Source organism: Neolamprologus multifasciatus, chromosome 2 (assembly GCF_963576455.1).
Source record: "Neolamprologus multifasciatus chromosome 2, fNeoMul1.2, whole genome shotgun sequence".
Taxonomy (NCBI): Eukaryota; Metazoa; Chordata; class Actinopteri; order Cichliformes; family Cichlidae; genus Neolamprologus; species Neolamprologus multifasciatus.
The window spans coordinates 23,566,195-23,585,013 of NC_140440.1; the positions used below are offsets into that span (position 1 = coordinate 23,566,195).

The 18,819-nt window shown below is 42.5% G+C and overlaps 1 protein-coding gene across 5 annotated transcripts in view; it reads left to right on the forward strand.

Moving 5' to 3' along the window:
* The window catches only part of pdlim7 (PDZ and LIM domain 7), a 38,168-nt gene that overhangs the window by 358 nt on the left and 18,991 nt on the right, over positions 1-18,819 (forward strand). Inside the window, exons 2-7 of one of the 5 annotated variants that reach the window (XM_085132483.1) lie at positions 2,083-2,181; positions 10,267-10,418; positions 14,229-14,256; positions 17,385-17,401; positions 17,800-17,841; positions 18,413-18,567. In XM_085132483.1, the coding sequence (XP_084988609.1) occupies positions 2,083-2,181; positions 10,267-10,418; positions 14,229-14,256; positions 17,385-17,401; positions 17,800-17,841; positions 18,413-18,567 (493 nt within the window). Of the gene's footprint in view, positions 1-934; positions 1,404-2,082; positions 2,182-10,266; positions 10,419-14,228; positions 14,257-15,032; positions 15,230-17,384; positions 17,402-17,799; positions 17,842-18,412; positions 18,568-18,819 lie in introns of those variants that run through there. The other 4 variants (XM_085132466.1, XM_085132476.1, XM_085132457.1 and 1 more) reach the window with 4 other exon arrangements.

Here is an 18,819-nt window from a genome sequence, read left to right on the forward strand (position 1 = left end):
TGATAGAGCCGAGAGTTTTGTCCGGTTTTCGTGTCCCGTGTTGTCGCGAGTGGAAACCTGGCTGTCTGCGGCGGTGTTAACCGGGGTACAGCGTTCACAGCGTGGCCTTTAATTACCGCTGGGAAATTAGTGTGCTAGACGCATTGAAGAAACCCGTGTAAACTCGTAATTGCGTAGCGTGTTAACTAAAAATTCCGTGTATTTGAGCTCTCATTAAACGCAACACGAGTTCCTATAGAACTAATGCAGCAGCAGCAATAATATAGAAGATTATAAATAGCAACACCATCAGCATGGGGATGAGTGCCACACATTTATTGGCTTAAAACTGCTGCTTATATTCTCTTGTTTATCATACAGGGTGGTGTTTAATTAAGTGGAGTGCAGTCACATTAATGCTGTTACTTCCTCCACTTTAATACAGTCTGAGCAATCAGCTTTCAGTGTGGTGTTTGTCACCAGTGAAATCTAGCCTCCATTACCTGCTGCTCCTGCTGCAGGTCTTTCTGTGTCGCCTTATGCCCCTCTGTATCATAATTCCCTTTCCCTGGCTCTGAGAAAAACTAATTTAAGCTGTGCCAATAAAGAGTCAGGTTTGTACAAATCTAGAAGCTGCATTGACAGTAAATGAATGCAAATGCAAGTCTTTTTTAATTTTATTTTAAGGATTTCCATTAACTTTAGCAGATTTGCAGGTTTTCTTAGTGGGATTATTTGGGGTGCTAGGCTGGATTAAAGGCTGTGTGTGTAAAGGCTAGATTTTCCTTATCTGTGAGCACACCACTGTCTCACCAGCCTTTACAGTGTGTGTGAGCTGCTCTGTTGCTTTAAGAGCTTGATGTTAAAGTATAATTGCTGAGGGTTTTTTTTTTCTTGCTTGTACTATGTTTCATGCCCTACAGAAAGAATGTAGAGGGTTGTGTGCTTTGCTTCATTTGTGGCCGTCTGCCGTTTCCCAAGTGCAATGAACTTTAGAGGAAGAGAAAAAAAATCTCCTGGCCCGTGCCAGAATCCATGGGTCGTTGACGTTACCTCTCTCCATCCTCCTCTGCCCCCCCCCCCCTCCTCCTCCTCCTTCTCTCCCTGTGACTCATGTGGGTGTTGGGCTGAAATAGTTTGGTGTAGTTTTACATTCCTTATATAGCCTCTGAGGAGTGAGCAGAGGCTACGGCTTGCCTGTGTCACAGTCAGGATCGAGGGGGTAGGGTTTGCCAACAGAGAGGGAATCTGCTTGTTCCAGCTTACTGACTCTTTAGCTTTCTCCCAGGTTTGGGCTACCAGCTGACCTTTGAGGACAAGGTAGGTGGCATAGCTGTGTGTCACGGAGACCTGTGACACCTGGTAGGTTTGCGGAAGAGGAGGTTGAGGAGGAGCAGGGCTAGAGTAGCAGTGTGAGCACAGAGGTCAGTGGTCAAACCCTAACTCTGTGTAAGCCACTAACAGAGGGCTGCATCTCATGTTGCCCTTTGGTTCTTAAAACTACCTAGTTATTTAGTGCCTTGCCGCAGACTGGCAGTAATTAATTGCAGTGAAGCCACGATACCTGTTACCTGGCTGAATACAGCAAGTGGCACGTTATCCCCCCCGAAGAAGGAGTTGTTACTGCTATTGTTGTGCAGTAGATCTTCTAAATGCTGCACATTGGTGCTGCAGTAGACTGAAATGAATTAAACTCTAACTTCACCTTAGAGTTTAGCTTTAGATTATGACACCAGGCTATTTATGTGTGTTTTGAAATGTGTAAAAATGGCACATTCAACCGGCACCGCTCCCTCTTTATTGCCTAATTTTGACTTGCCGTAACGTGGTTATTCCTAAAACTAAGACGTGACATTATCTGCTGTAAAAGAAAACAACTTGAGTGCCATTTTCTGTATGGTGTGTGTATGTGTGCTCTTGTGGGCTGGTGGTGCTGACAGCCAGCAGTTAGACTGTTTCAGATAAAGCAAAAATAATAAAGGTGCTGACAGCCAGCAGTTAGACTGTTTCAGATAAAGCAAAAATAATAAAGGACCTTGAACCTTTTCCGGGCTTTCTGGCTAATTAAGATGTTTCCTTTCCCCTTTTTTCCCCTTCCTCAAGGGTATGAATACGTACTCTGTAACCCTCAGCGGCTCGCCGCCTTGGGGCTTCAGGCTGCAGGGTGGCAAGGACTTCAACATGCCTCTCACCGTGTCAAGGGTAAGAAAGCGCACATGGAATCAGCTTTTGTACTTTTTTTTTGCATCTGTGCAGAGCAGCAGTTGAGGTGTTTGCACTCTCCTTGGAGATTTCCTCTAAGCTTCTATGAAAGCCTCGGCCTGTTAACAAGAGTCTGTTGGTTTTAAGTACCAGCTTGGCCACCTCAGTCATCAGGGTTTACCCTGCCTCAGCATATGCATGTTTTACATCACTTTTCTTTTTCCTTTTTTTTTTTATTAGGCACGGATAGTAAGATAGTAAAGGGTATTGTCTACAGAAGCATTTCCATACTATTCAAATGTTTTTATGGCTCATTTTGGTAACCCTTTCCGATCTGTTCTAACATGCAGTTTCTTTGCATGACACTCCTGCTGTGTGCTTTGTACTCTGTGTGTTCGCTGCCCTCCTCCTTCCCTGGACAAATTTTCAGATACTCTTTTATAAACTTCTGTTGCTATTGACGAGAGCGGCGACCACTTTCCAGCCCATATAAGTGCAGAGCTGCTTTGCCTGACAAACATACAGACTCGCACTTGCAGCTACGCACACAGACGCCTGCACATTGCGCACACACACATAAAATCATTCCAGCTTTCCTGCCAGCTATTGCTCACACAAATCTAGTTTTCTATTATGCGCTCGCTGGTTTTATTGCATTATTGCACTGCTGTCCAAATAAACCGGGTGATCTGTAATTGTCAATCTGACTTAACAGGTATTAATTCTGTAGTTATGTTCAATATTTGCAGTTTATTATTTTAGAGATGATTAGGAGTTAATAGATTTGGACCCTGGTGTAATTATTGAATTGAGCTTTCATTTCTTTGTCTTTGTAGGTGCAAAAAAAAAAAGATTGCATACTTAAAACAGACAAATGCAGGTTCCCATGAACTGCAGGGTATTGTGAGTAGCATCACACTGAGGTGCATGTAGAGCTCATCTAATCCTGTGGCGAGGGCAAACGTTATCGTCAACCCTGTCAGTACTTGTCTTGTATTTGCTCTACTTACTGCCAGGCATTTCAGTCAGAAACACAATGTTCCCCTTGGATTTATGACAAGAAGCATTTTACTTGTGCCCATAAAAGACCGAACAGATGTAGAAACCTCTTTTGACGAACGGCCACAAACAAACTGAGACATAGCTGTTAACTTGGAGGAATTTCAGTCCAGGCAGACGGGGCGTACTGCAGGGTGAATATCAATGTGTGAGTCAGTAGATCTAGACGGCTATCAAACGAGTTCTCATCTAAATGTGTTGACTGATTACTGAAGTGGCGCAAGAGCCCAGTTTGTCTGCATTCCAGGTACATATCACACGCTGGTGATTTTTTCCCTACTACAAAAACTTGTGTGATATTTTATAGTTTATGATTTATAGTATAGCAATATCCTTCCCTCAGGTTGGTCTAAGCTAATCGCTCCTAGCCGAGGAACAAAAAACCCTTAGTATCTCTAAGCTTGGAGCTGTAACGACTGGTCAGCGGCCAATATCTCTGTTTGCTCCAGCACTGGGCCTCGGGGTTCACAAGTTATAAAGATGTGACAGGTTTTCTCTCTTTTTTTCTTTTCTTTTCACCTCTTGGGGACTGTTTGCTCTCATCGTGATTGTCATAAAAGTAGGGACAGCGAGTCCCACAGTCACAGAGGTTGAAAACAGCCCAACAAGGGGCCGTAAACTCCAATGATCTACAGTATCCCTTAGTAACAGGAAGAGAAGTCAGACCTACACTTACTGGGTTCGCATTAGATGGATGTGGTGGGTGGTCTTTGTTTACCGGCTTGTAGCTGATGAGTATGTGAACCCAGACGGACGGTTAAGTGATTGCAAAATGAAGAGAATGTAGATTGATGGAACAAAAGGTTATTAGAGTCTCTGTGAGGTGATGAGATTGCAACTCCCGAAGGATCCATGTGTCCAAGTGGTTTTTGTTTTGTTTTTTTGGTAAACACCAGATGACAGTTGCCATTGTTTGGGAGTGGATTTGTTGAAGCTGATGGTTATTTAGGTCACTCGAGCTTGGTCGTGCTGTGGCAGATAGTGATATTGTTTCTTGTACTGCACGTGGATATTCCAATTATCGGTTTGTAAAGTTGCGGCTTTGTGACTTGCTACCTCCCCGTGTTTGGCGCTCGGTTTTGTTGGTTTCCATGCTAGACAAATGTGGTTGTTTCCTTCCTCTGTCTGCAGGCAGGGAAGGCTATGCTTTCTCAGCATTCCAGGGATTTTTCTCATATCCACTCTGTTGCTGCCAACAGACAATCCTGTTGTCTCCTTTCTGTGTCTAATACGTCTTGCACACTCACTTTTCTCATTCACGTGATGGACTCCTCCGGTCTCAAAGGGATACTTTCCCAGTGAGATCAGAGGAATGATGACCATTACTTTTAAGTCACAGTGAACGGAAAAGGAAGAATAACTTTTTCACCTTGGATTAATAGGCACACATTGATTTAATCCTGAAAGAAATATGTGCAGGGCTTTTATTTTGCTCAATCAATGTTCAGCTGATTTTCTTCTAGCTGTTCTAATTTTCTTCCTCGTGGTAATAGATGCTTAAGCATTTCTAGCTAGTAAAATCATTAGTTCATGTGATCCTTCACCATACCGCTAAAGAATTATCTATAAAGCATGTCATTATAAGCCATAAAACCTGACAAGATTATGCTAGTCGCAGCCATGCCCAGTGGACTTTGCTTCACCCTCTCAACAACTAGGATCTGAGTGGTGCTTGGCTTTGGTTTCTTTTTTGGTTCAGACCTGAGCATTACTTGAGTTTAAGTGGGTTTTAAAGGGACAGCTAGTTCTTATTTCATATCCATTAACTTAAAGGACTTACAAGAGACGGCTGAAGCACCAAAGGCTCAGAGACCTCCACCTTTACTCCCAAGTATGAGTCAAACTCTAGAAAGAATGAGTCCTAAATTTTCCATAAAGCTGTTTGATGGTTCCTTTTATTACATCCTTCCTGCCTTGTAGTGTGTTCATTTTTTAATACTTTACAGCTCTAGACTGTAATGAAGAATTTCCAGTATAAATATGTAGTCTCTCCCCGTGACAACATCAGAATTATTTTCTCAGACGTACTAAATTTTCCTAAGAATTCCCCTAAAGCTGCAGAGGATGTTGGTATTTAAGGAAACACTTGTCTATGATGAAAAATGCTAAACTTCACTTACTAGCATACTGTAATTCTTTGGCCATGGTGGTAGTGTGCAAAATTCTGTTTGCTTTTTGAATGTAAGATTGTGATGACCTTGAAGTAGGCCGTCTTCTTGACTCAACTTGTATCTCGCTCCGCATATTGACGCCAGTATCCTGTTTCAACAGGAAAGGCATGAAATATAGGAAGCAAGATGTTGTCGTAATGCAGTTTTGTCACTTTCCATGTCGAGTGCAACGTGCTCTGGCGCAGCCCCGCAACTCTTCCGAGGAGTTTGTCCATATATCTGACCCAGATCTCGTGCCAGTGTGATTCCAGAAACATTATGATAGCATAACCGAGGCTTCTGAGCGCCATCTGGTTTCTTTTGACAAACACATGCCATACCACTGAAATCAGATGTTCATAGGAAATTACTAATGATGTCATGTCAATAAGCAAGTAGAGAGATTTGTGACCGTCTCTCCACCACCAACACCCATCCACCACCACAGCTGGATGAGTCATCGGCTCTTCTATTCCGGTTTCTGTGTCCCAGTCTGACTAGTAGGCCATCTGTTGCTTTATCACTTGTATCTTCTTAAACACTCCTCTTTCTTTTTCACTCTCACACAAACTCCGGGAAGAGAGGCCTTGTTAGAGGGGTAATTTAATAATTCAGAGCTTGCTGATACATCGGCTGCAGGGGGCATTTCTCCTAGTTGGATAAATAAATGTCTTATGATGCAGTGTTTTTAAGGTGAGTTGGTACTAGGTGTTCAGTTGCAGTCATGTTGGGTGGGTGGGGGGGGGGGGGGGGGGGGTGACCACATACTTACAGGTTTGAGTTTCCATTTCTCAGAGTGATATTTATGGCTTGGCATCGTGTGTGTGTTTGAGTGAGTGAGTGAGTGAGTGATGTAAGTACAGACTGTCTCTTGGCCCCCAAATAGCCCTGGAAAGAATAAAAGTGAGCTGGTGCAGAGTTACACAGTCAGTATATCAGAAGTTGCAGATAAACTTGAGGGCATTATTAGTTTAACCAAAAAACAGAAAGGCTGAGAGCTAGTGTGGGGGGGCCCTGGATCACCTGTGAGGTTACCCAAGGAAAGAAGCTGCATTTTGAGAGGCTGGCGAATGCTTTGAAATTCAATAGCATTCCAAAACAGCTTTGCTGCTTTGCCAAAAAGCCTTGAAACTGGCTACAAACTCTTCGGCTAGCCTCGCAGTTGCAAATACTTGAAGTTGCAGAAACGTCAAGTCATTGGCATGATCGCATTTGCACAAAATCACGTGTAACACGTAGAGCGTAAATAAACGTATACGATAAGAGCTGGCCTTGTCCCGCAGCCGTCTTTGTGCCGCACCCGGGCTGTTGTGGGGAACAGTGGAGTGCGTTTCAAGAACGAGAACATGTTTTCTACTGACGTTAACTGTATTGACAAACTGCTGCAAAGTGAACGAGGTGGGTGTAGGGTTTCTGTCTGCCCCCCACCAACCGAAGGTCTGAGCACAGCAACTTTAACTGCTGCCCTCTCAAGTAAGGGAGCAGCTGCACTCTGAACCTGAGCCAGAAGCACAGGTGTCCGTGTCCATCAATAACCAACTCTCTCTCACACACACACATATTCACCTAATGCAGTCCACAGCGTTAGAACTTTATCTACATCATCTTTTTAAAAGCAAAACCAGTTTGGGAGGAGCACCATGACCCTCCCGAACAATGTCATTGGTTCTTTTTATTCCTCCTAGAACAGCGGTCCCCAACCTTTTTTGCACCACGGACCGGTTTATGTCCGACCATATTTTCACAGACCGGCCTTTAAGGTGTCGTGGATAAATACAACAAAATAAAACCAGTACCGGTACCAAAAAAAGGAAGATTTATTCATAACACATGGGAAAAGACCCAGGGAAACCGGGTTAACGATAAAAACGGTTTTAAAAAATAACGATAAAATCCCTGAAAACCATAAAGCCTCAACTCTTGCGGCCCAGTACCAAACGACTCCGGTCCGTGGCCCAGGGGTTGGGCACCGCTGTCCTAGAACACCTGCAGGCAGTTTTGTAACACTATGACTAAAGTCAGTAATATATTTTACCCGATAAAACATTTTTCACATCAGCATGGTGAATCGCAGTACTCTTGTTTTATTTCATCCTATAAAATGGAAAAAATGTATTATGTGGCGACACTATAAAAAGGCTCTAATTAGAGAAAAATTATGGACTTGTTAATGGAAGTCGGTCCACCCATTCCTGGGATACGCGAGCCTCGTCTAGTCAAGGCACAGTCGTCCTGCATCGCTGACAATTGTCGGAGATAAAAACAAAACAAAAATCTATTTGAGAGGGGAAATGGCCAACTGACCCTAAACTCTGACCATCATATGAATTCTCTTGGAAATTACCACTAAGTGAGCTTCATGATAATCACATGACTGTAATAGCGTGGGTAAAAATCCCCGACCTTAGAGTTCTAGGATTAAAGAAGATGGCCATTTATTGCTTTGTAGTTGTTGGTTGGGAAAAGCTGCTGGCTTTTCCGTTGTATGGGCTTCCTTAATTTCTTAATGTACCCCTTGTTAGGAGCTTCGTTGTTAAAAGCTTCCAAAATTCCTGGGGTTTTCTGTCCATATTGTATGGTTCGTGGGTATTTACTGTGTTGGTTAACATTTTAAAACCCCTTTTGATTTAAGGGAGATTAAAGATACAGCTCCCAAGTGGCTTTGCCAGCTTTTCTGTGGCCAAAAACTAAAAGGACATGCTGTTTAACAGTAATCAAATAATTGTTTTGCTCTGGCACAGCGACGAGATGCTGGAGTTTTACTACGCAGTGTAGCAGGGAAGCAGGACTGCAGCTCTCTGTAGTGAACCTCCATGGCATTATGCCAGGATGTGGCCCTTTTTTCCGAACACGTCACATGTCACAGTTGTTTTTCCCTAATGTAAGCTGTTAAAGGCCTTTTGAAGTTCTTTCTAAACTAAGAAAAATCTTTCTTAACCCCTCTAATTGCCTTTGATTTTCACTCACTGGAAGCAATTAAAGTGATGCTTGAACTTGGCTGTAAAATAAGCGTAACTCGGATTGCCCCTTAGGAATGCATGTCTTCCTATTTTTAGCTTTGCCGTGTTTTGATGCCAGACTGGCTTTAACTTGCGTTGTCTTTGTGGGGCGCAGTCATTTTTCAGCCTTAACCATCATCTGTTTATGATGCATATTTACACCCCACCCCCACCGACATCGCTGTTTATGTTTAAAGCGTGCAATCAAAGCGGCGAGTGCGACAGCTTAGCCGAACATGCCAGAAAGCTATTGATTGCACCACTCCTCTGAGCTTTTGATGAGCTAACATTTACAGGGATCCATGACATCAGAGAGTAATCCTTGTGGGGCCTCTTTTTTTTTTCTTTGTTACAAATCTTGGCAATCCCTCACTTATCTAACGCTGAACACTTGGCTCTTCATTTATTTAGAATATGACACGTCTTTCCATTGGAAAAGCTGACTAAGCCTTTACTGAACACGGCGGGTCATCTCTCTTCTGTAGAGGTGTTGCCAGACGCGCCGTGCACATGTAGAATACCATTACTGCCTCTCTAAACTCTGTCAAGTTTTTCCTGTTGTAACAGGACCATATCCTTGACTCAAGCTCTGACTCAATATGCCGGCGTTCTGTGTGACAGCCCGAGAGGATGATGTCATACTCCTGTCAGCATGTGATTTACCTGCCTGCGTGGGAAAAGGTAGATGGTTCTTTCCAGTAAATGATGTGACTATTGGTAACACACGGTCCTTGTCTGCAGCTATCAAGTATGTCTCTGGCAGTCTGCAGTAAATCATAAGCTGCTGACTGATAACGTCATGATGACCCATAATGCCTGTCTCTGCTGGTGAAATGGACCCAGAAGTGCAGACTCTGTGAGCGGATCATCGAGTTTTAATGATCAACACAGCAAAATCAGTTTTGGCTCAGGAGGTGTAGGGGGTTGTCACTAATCACAAAGTTGAAGGTTGGATTCTTGGGTTTTTCTGAGCTGCTTGTTGAGATGTCCTGGGGCAAGATACTGAACACCAAATTGCCCCCAATGCGTCAGTATGTGTGAGATGCATAAAGCGCTGTCTAAGTCTGTGTGTGTGTCTGAATATGGCTCACGACGTAAAGCGTTCAGCGTTAAGGCTAAAAGGTGGCACACTAAAGCAGCCTATTAATGACTTTTTATGTTTAGGTTGTTATTTTACTTTGACATGTGTGAAGGGGGGCTGAGCTGAACATGGAAGTCACACAGCTCGATCTTTAAAGGGGATTTATTAAGCTTTCTTTGACGTTATCTCTAAAAGCAAACTTAAAATGCTCTCTAAAGCAGGGGTGTCAAACATAAGACATAGGGGCCAGAATAGGCCCAGCAAAGACTTCAATGTGGCCCACTAGATGGTCCCTGTAAAATCTGAAGGAGGGCTTTTCCCACTGAGAAAAAGCTCCCCTGTTTTAAATGAAAGTTTTTTTTTCCTTCTTCAGTAATTTTACACATTTGTTACAGTTTAAGCCCAGAGAGTCATGCTCTCTGTGATTTCTGTCATTTATTACAGCAGCGTTTCTTTGTTATGTAGAAAAACTGAGACACACGGTTTTAAACGGCACTTCTGTTTCATTAACCCTTTGTTTACCACGGGCCCACTTGCAGTCCCGTTTTACAAGCACCTTTAAATGATTGTAACTCCATTAACGTTTGTGCTAGATGGGAAACTCAAATGGTTTCAGAAGAAAGAAAAGGCGATCTTTACAGGGATATTTGGTGTGTCATGGTAGCACAAGGCATTCACGAGGTATTGCTGTCTGAACACGGACAGAAACAGTCCTCTCTGCCTTGATGTTACCATGTACGCTTCACATTACCATAGCTGTCTAACCTCCTGTCTGAATTCGTTTCTTTTCCTCCAGCTGACGCCGGGCGGAAAGGCAGCTCAGGCTGCCATCGATGTTGGAGACTGGGTGGTGGCAATCGGTGACGCCAACGCAGAGGAGATGACCCACGTGGAGGCACAAAACAAGATCAGAGAAGCGTCAGGCTCCCTCACCCTCACCCTCAGCAGGTTAGCCGTCCGACATCGCGCGATGTAACGAAATGATATGCTTATCTCATTCAAACAGAAGCACAAATCCCCACAAAACAAATGCCCGATTTTCTCCTTACTTTGACAAAATAGGGCGACATACTTTGAGTGAAACTTGATCCAACGTGACGGATTTTAAATTGGTTTTTAGATTTGGGCACGGCTCAAATAAAGCAAAGTAAATATTTATTGGCAGAAAGGTGTTATTAATGACGAGTTAACAGGATATCTGGAGAATAATTCAGAAGATTTCATTAGCATCAAACAAAAAAAAACCTTCAGGCACATTTATAAAGGATTTGATCCTTTTTTTTTTTTTTTTTCTTCCTTTCTTCTCAGCAACATTGAATTCGGGCATTTTTTGCACATGTGTATTCAATTCAAATGCTATGACATTTCTGCTGCACTTGGATTCACAGAATTTGGTGGTGTGGAAACCGTATTCAGGTGCTCAATTCGAAGCTTTTTTTTATTTTATTTTTTTGAAATAAACGGCCTCATTTCCAGCCTCATTCATAAGAGACTTCAGCCTTGAAACACCCTATTAAAGTATGATGGCCTTTTGCTTGCAGGCAGTTTAAAAGACTAACTTTGTGCCTGTCGGTCTGAAATTAAACTTGATACAAATGAATTATTCACTGCATGTATTTTAATAGTAATGCTAGGTGCGCCATTCTCACTTATTAAAGCAGAGAATGTCGTGGATTTGGCAGAGGTACAGCCTGTCTGAATCCATCCTAGCTTACTTCTAACAGTAATAGTCTGTCCTTCACATCATAAAGAAGGAAACGCAGCGATGAGTGTGCCGCACTTTGCAGCAGATATGCTCGCAACTGCTGTCGGGTGGATGTACCGGCCTTTGTTCTGTTCAAATACACCATCTTCAGAGGAACCTTGGGCATCATACTTGCCTCAGTTCCATAATGAAATTAGAGAAACTTTTATTTTTTTCAGATACAACACTTTGTTGTTAAATGTGCGCCAGGAAAATCTTTTTATTTTGCTTCAGTAATTTTTAATTAGTACTGCGTAACCTTCTATAGGCAGCACTTATACCTGCTCACATACTTCCTGCCAGAAATACTTGACAAAGTCTCTCAATAGAGTCAAAGCCAGAATGTTTCATCAAGAGCTTAATTATAAGAGAGCGAGGGGAAGGTGGGGGGGAAAAAAATCCCTCCCAATGAAGGATCAAACGTAATCATTCAAGGACCTAAAACCTTCAGAAAATGAGAAGTATTGACTTGCTAAGTAACAAAGATGGGCCGGCTGCTGTCATGGGACTCATTTTGATTTTGTGATCCTCATAAGTAAGATGAAAATGGCTGTGTTAACGTCTTCGCTTTATTGTTCCTACCAAGAGACTCGACTCTTTAATTCTTACAAATCTTCTTTGTGCGTTTAGTTGAATCCGAGCAGCCACAGGTCATTTATCAGGCTGCTCAGAAGGCAGAGCCATTACGTGAATGAATAGAAGGGAGATTTGGAGATATGTTTACGGCATATTGTTTCAAATATTCCGGGTTTTCTTGCATTCGTACAACATAATAGATTTGGGTACTTGGCTTTCCCACTCTTGTTTCCCTTTTTTATTATGTTGATCAGCGTGTTGCTGGACATTAACCTGTATTTCTAAGCATTTTAAGCTCTTTCCTTAATTGGCCAATTAAAACAGGGTATAATGTCCAGGAATAAGAAGATTTGCTACATCCTGTTGATGTGTTATCAGATCAGTCTCATCATTCATTAAATTATAGTGTACATTACGTTCTCCTGGCACTTTATTTGGTATACTTTGGTCGTACTGGGTTGGGCCCTCTTTTGCTTAGATATGCCTTGAACAATAGTTCATGGTTCAACAAGGTGCTGGACACATTCCTCAGATTTTGCTCCATATTGACATGATGCCATCACACAGTTTCTGGAATAGTTTTTTTTTTTTTGGCTGCACATTCACGATGTCTACACTGCTGCTCACTGGATATTTTCTCTTTCTGCTTTCAGAGTCACTTAAATCACCTTTCTCCTCCGTTTTGGTGCTCTGTTTTAACCCCACCATATTTTCATTATGGTGCGGTTGAACAGGTGTACCTAATAAAGTGGCCTGTGAATGTAAGCGGTATTGCACTCTAGCTATTGTGTGAAACGGATGTCAAAATATAACGTTGCTTTGTATTTGAAAAATATCTGTTTAATTAAAAATGTGGCTTCGCAGGAAATGGTGTAATATTTCGGCAGAACAGCAACAGGTCAGCGTGTTTACTTTTCTTGCACTCTGTGGTTTTTCCTCCTCCATTTCTCGTCTCCTTGTGGAGTCCGGCTTTTGTAAACATTTCACATTCTTCTTCCCATGACTCCCCAGTCTCCTCTCTTCATCTCACCCCGTCCGATTGTTATTATATTGTAAGACAAGCAAATATTGTTTTCCTGAAACACTTTTCAGAGAGGAGCTATTGTCAGTCTTATTTATTCGTATCTTGGCTGCCATCCACGGTTTCTTTTTATGCCCAGAGAGGAGGACAGCTGCGCGATGATGAGATACGGTCTATTGTTTGGTTTGGCGTCTCATTTTGTACGACACCAATGATCATCTTGTCTAATAGAAAAGGTTTTAGCTTTATCCTGAGCCTTTTTATGGGGACTGGAATCCTCCAAAAAATATGTCCAGTAGAGTTTCACCTTCACAGGAAAAACATCCCACAGCATCCACGGGGACACATTAGACTCATATTTTAGCCAGCCGCTGGACTGGAGGCTTGTGTTTGGAGAATGCTGGTGAAGTGCGCAAAGTTGATTACAGTATCATGGGAGTTTTTTGTTATTTCTAACTTTATCTAAGATCAGCTTGAAAGCTAAACATGCATCAGCTAAGATAAGTGACCCATGAAATGAAGTGGGAAATGATCTCATACACCGTGCGTATTCGGTTTCAGCACAAGCAAACTGATTTCTTCCAAAAACATCAATGAAATCATCTCCATATTTGTTCATTTTAGTCCACCTTGCCAAATTAAACACGGTAACAGAAGGGTCATGGCATGAATTCCCTGTGTCCCAGATTTCAAATGTCTTATTAACTTGTCAGCCTAGCTAAGGTGAGCTCAAGCACTGTGTCACATCGATTTGTCTTCCAGAAATGTGACATGAGCAGACATGTCAGTATGCCTTCCCCTCGCTGCCCTGTCTATCTGCTCAGCCCTGTTGTCATTCTGTCTCAAACACTGCTCTATTAGCGGCTGAGCAGGCAACAGCATGAGCGGTTATTATTTTCTGTGTCACAGGAAGCGCGGCCCATTGTTTTTGTTGGTGATTATAGCCTCAAACAATGAGTAACTGCAGGGTGGATTCATTCTGGCTTAACCCTATTTGAGCTTTGTGCAGCGTATAAGCGCTGGTCAGAGGGTGGTGGTGATTTATGTTCAATTATTTCAGGAGGAAACAGAAGTGTAAAGCCGGCCGCCTCCATGTTTAATGCGTAAAGATATATTCTAATAAACGTGTGCTCTGTCGGGGGCGGGGGACACCGCAGGGATGTTAATCCTGGGAGAAGCTTTAAGACCTGAACAGGACTGATTGACCCGCTGTATTCTCGGCTCTCTTAATAAGTTTATTAAAATGAAAATCCTTTTCTTTTCTTTTCAAAGTACAGCACACAAACTGCAAAAATTAAACAAATGTTTCCAAGTTACCTCTTACGATAATGTGAAGTAAAACTAGTGGAAATATAATGAATAATGAGCACATTTTTTCTGACGTGTTGATTATTTTTTTTCTCCCCTTTCTCTTTAGACCCTCCAAAGCGGGTGGAGACCAGAAGGTAAGCCTGCATTTATCTGACTTCCCGAGCTCACCTCAGCGTGGACACTCTGGATGGTTTGGCATGGTGTGCTGTGACAGTTAAATTCAAACTTAATTGTTACTCACAGTTTTTCGTGTCACTTTGTGTTCTTCAATTTCATCTGAATCACCTGCCTTGTCAAGCTCTCACAGAGTCCATGCACTCTGCATTAGCCAAGCATCAGCAGGTTGCAAAATTAGCAGTTTGCTGGGCAGTTGTCGCTAATGCATTAATGCTAATGCACAGTCCCTGATACCAGGTAAATACTGACGCTTTGAGTCTGTGGAGTCGCCCGGCCAGCTGATCAAACTGAACGGTTTTTAGAAAAGCAGCCGGCACATGACACAAACGCAGAGTCACTGTTCTATTTTAATAGTTGTTTATTTTCCATGCACAATACTCAAGGAGGAAATCTCATTAGTGAGACACGTCAGTTATAGACAACAGTTTGAGCATTTTCATTTTAGCAGCAGTAGCAGATTACAATAGCCAGCAATTGGCCGCCTGCCAACACAAATAAAATCTGTGTTCACACTTCTTAAGCATTTTTTTCCATGTGTAGAGAAAAGCCCGGAGGCTTTTGACAGAGCCGCCGTCGCAGTACAGAGTAATCTTTTTGCTATAATGAAATATTGGGACTGTGCTGGAAAAGCTTGGGCTTGTGCGGCGGCAGATGGAGTTCTGTGCGTGTCACAAACGTCTAACTGCATGTTGTGCACTGTGCTGCATTGTCTCCTTCTCCCACACCCTCACAGGACTCGCTTGCTACAGCTTCTGTTCCGCCAAAGTATTCCTTTGCCCCGAGCACGACCATTAACAAGATGGCGAGGCCATTTGCAGCAGGTGGTGCTAGTGCCAACTCAGGACCTGCTATTAAACCTGTGGCCTACTCTGCTAAACTCAACACCCCGCGCTCACAGGGGCATGCCAGTACACCCCAGCCACAGAATGGGTAGGTGGATGAATAAACGCTATTACCATTGGAACTGCAACGTGACTAATGTGGTTTTAATGGCATTTTTCTGACGTCTCATTATTCTTGTTTTAAACTTAAAAAGAAAATAATGCCTTTAGGAATTTAAAGAATTTAGTCCAATCAGTGCTGCGGTGTGGTGCCAAAGTGAAGTCACAGATTTTTTACATTTTATTTTAGGGCACGTTAGAGAAAAGAGAGCAGGGCAAATGCAAGCTGACTCGCTGTGGAAATCCAATTATTAACTGTGCCAATAATTTGTCTAAACTTAGGCTAATGCTAAACACACCAGCAGTAAGAGTTGCTGTTGTAGATTGTGTCCTGATTAAGTCTGGTGGTGTTTGTATAGCAGGAAATGTTTAGCTGAAATATGCAGTTCCAGCTGTGGATGAAAGACAGCTGCAGTGAAATCTATCAAGATGACAGAGAAGTATTGGGATTGGTTATATGTGCCAATAATCAGTCACAGTTTTACAGCCATGTTAAACTCTGTGTTCTTTGGACACTGTAGATGTTGTCACGAGTTTTTTTTTTTTCCTTTTTCTGCATTGTTTAATCTTTGTTCCCATCATCCTTATTTTGTGTGTTTAACTTAATCTGTTTACTCAGTCACTTTCCTTTTTACGTCTTCTCTAACCTTAGGACGGGGGAAAAAAACGAACATCATGATTTAAATCTTTAAGATTTATACAAAGACTTTGTTTAAGGCTGGATTCGAGTATAGATTTGAATGAGTAAGCGACAGTGGAGGTGAGTCTTTAGGAAATGATTGCAAGTCGGTGTAATGTGTGGGAGAGAAAAGCACTGATGTTGTTTTTAATAGTGGGAACTGAAAAGAAGATGCGAAATATTTCTTGCAAAATCATTTCTTTCTTATAACAGATTTTCCATTTCAGCAGATGGGTTATTGATCGAGCGTGATTATTACTCGTCTCTTGCATCTACAGTTAGCAGAATGGAATATGTAATGTTTGACAGATGCAGTGTGGCGCTTGACATTATGATTCTGATGCACAAATCTCACACGCTAATGCTGATCGAGCTGTCACCAAGTCCTGCTCAAGGACACTTCGGTACGTGGAATAGCCGGGGAATGAACGCCGGCCTCTGCATTTACGGGATAATCTGCTGTACCGCCTGAGACGCAGATTCCCAGAAACAATTTGATGTAGTTTGCTGTAAAAGTGAGCCTTCGACCTTGAAATGTTCATTGCTTTTTTTTTTTTTTTTTCTTTAACCCGCTAAGTTTTTAATATTTTTTTTCCAAGTATTCCTGCAAGAAATGTGTTTTAAATGATCCGGAAAGTATAAGTTTGGCATGAAATGGTCTGTAAGGATAGGCCGGTCCAGTTCCTTTTAATTTGGGTCATGGCAGCGCTCCGTCTCCAGCCGCTGGTGAGATGTGGTCTGTTGCTGTATTTAGCCTCATACATTCTGTTGGTTTCCCAAGCTTTTCCTGCTCTGCTTTTCTTCTTCTTTGTAAAATCAACTTTTCTTGTTACTCTGCAACACTAATTCCTCTTGTCATGTTTGAAAAGAGTTGAGCGTAATCAAAACCAGCAGGTTAATCTGGTGAGGACGTCATCTATTCTTTGATTCTCCACAGTTAATAGTTGGATCCAAAAAGCTGTCTAAGCCCGACGTGTTAGAACAGGTTTAGCGTTGTTGTTTGGACAGAGTTACCAGTAATACATCACTGCTGTAGCATTTATGATGAGCAGATCCCTCTTGTGCTCCTGTTGCCCGTGAATGAAGCCCAATGGCACAGAAATTAGGTTTAATTTTCCTTTCAAAAGGCTACAGCTGTGTACGTACCTCTGTGAGGCATTAGTGTACGGGGATGAGAGGAGCGGGAAAGCAAATGTTTTGTGCCAGTCTGTTGAGTCCTTTTGGGTCAGGGTGACAATGGATGATTTGACAGTCAAACAATGCCGTCCTTCTTCCTCCTCTCACAGTGCCTGCTGACAATAGCAGCATGTCTCTACACACCTCTCGCATGGTTTCTGCATTTTGCAATGTTTTTGATCGTCTGTTGTGTGAAACCTTTGTCATGTATAGACGTGCTCAGTTTCTCCTCCCCCTGAAATCTTAACTCTAACCTTTTTCCCACTCTTTTCTTCTTTTAACTCCACAGATGGAAGCTCATTACAAGTTAGTATGTTTCTTTTTTTGTTTTCATTTGCAGTCAAGTGTGTATATACACTTTTATAAATTAGTCTCATGACAAAGCTGTGCACAGCCTGATAGTAGTAGTTCGGTTGCATGTCTTTACTGGGTGTGACTTCACAAAACTATTGTATTAGAATAACTTAATTTAAAAGAAGAATGCGAGACTAATATTGTGCACATTTTTAATTAGCCTTAAAGTCAGAGACCCCAAAAAGGAGAATGAAATTGCAGTTTATCTCCTACTTCACAGTTAAACTATTTCTTATTAGATTGCAGTCTGTGCAAAATAAGAAATATTGTCAAATATCGCCTTCCATCTTCTCGTTCCTATGGTAACTTCATGAGCCTAGTGTTTACGTGCTCTTTGGTCTAATCCACAGGGGTGAAGCAACTTACTATGATGATATCTACCAACAGTCCAAGTAAGGGGCAGCTGCATGGTGGCTGTGCGGTCGGCTTTGTAGGCTAATCTGGCCAAGTCGTTTATGTAAAAGAGAGAAAATGCTGATGCCCTTTTGTTAGACTGAGTGACTGTGTTTACAGAGCGAGGATGGCAGTTCATTAATGACTGTGTCTTTTGATATTTCTCTCGCTTGTTTACGAACGCATGCTGCAGTTGACCTACAGCTGTGCTTAAAATGAGCAGCTTAAAAAGCATTTCATTTGAGTGATTAAGTTGTTTATGAAAAATAAATGCCTCTCCTTTTAGCTTTTTTCTTTTTTTTTTTCCTCTTCACATAAAGCCAGGTACTGAAGTGAAGTGGCTTTTCTTGCGCTGATTCTAATGACAGTTATGAGTATCTTCCGTTTACGAGCCTCTGCCGTGTCCCCATGAGAAATCTTAGTAATGGGTGTCCATTAGTGCTGTTATTGCGTGACTCTGATACTAAGCGTTCCTCCATGCGTTTGTGTGAGTGGGTAGTCCCTGGATGTGATTGTGTTAACCACACCTGCTGTGTGCTCCTGCTGCTGTTGGGTGTGTGTGCGCGGCAGGCACGGCCTCAGGGTGGAGAGCATCCCCTGTTTTATTCCCAACGACCGCAGCAAGAAGAGGCTGATTGAGGACACTGAGGACTGGCAGCCCCGCACTGGCACCACCCAGTCTCGTTCCTTCCGCATCCTGGCTCAGCTCACAGGCACCGACTTCAGTAAGTCAGGGCCTAAGACAGAAATGATGGACTGTTACAGCAGAGAGTAATGGGTTTGAGGGGTGGGCCTCTCTGTTAGTCAAGATAAGGTGTAGGATGGGGGGGGCTGTTACTAAACGGTTGATGTGATTTGATCTCTGGGACTGAGTGTGACAGCAAGAATGAGTGACACAGAAAAGGTGGATGAGGGGTTTCTTCATTTTTCAGCTGAAGAGAGGTGGCTGGTGTTTTCACTGACATGTTTTCATGTTT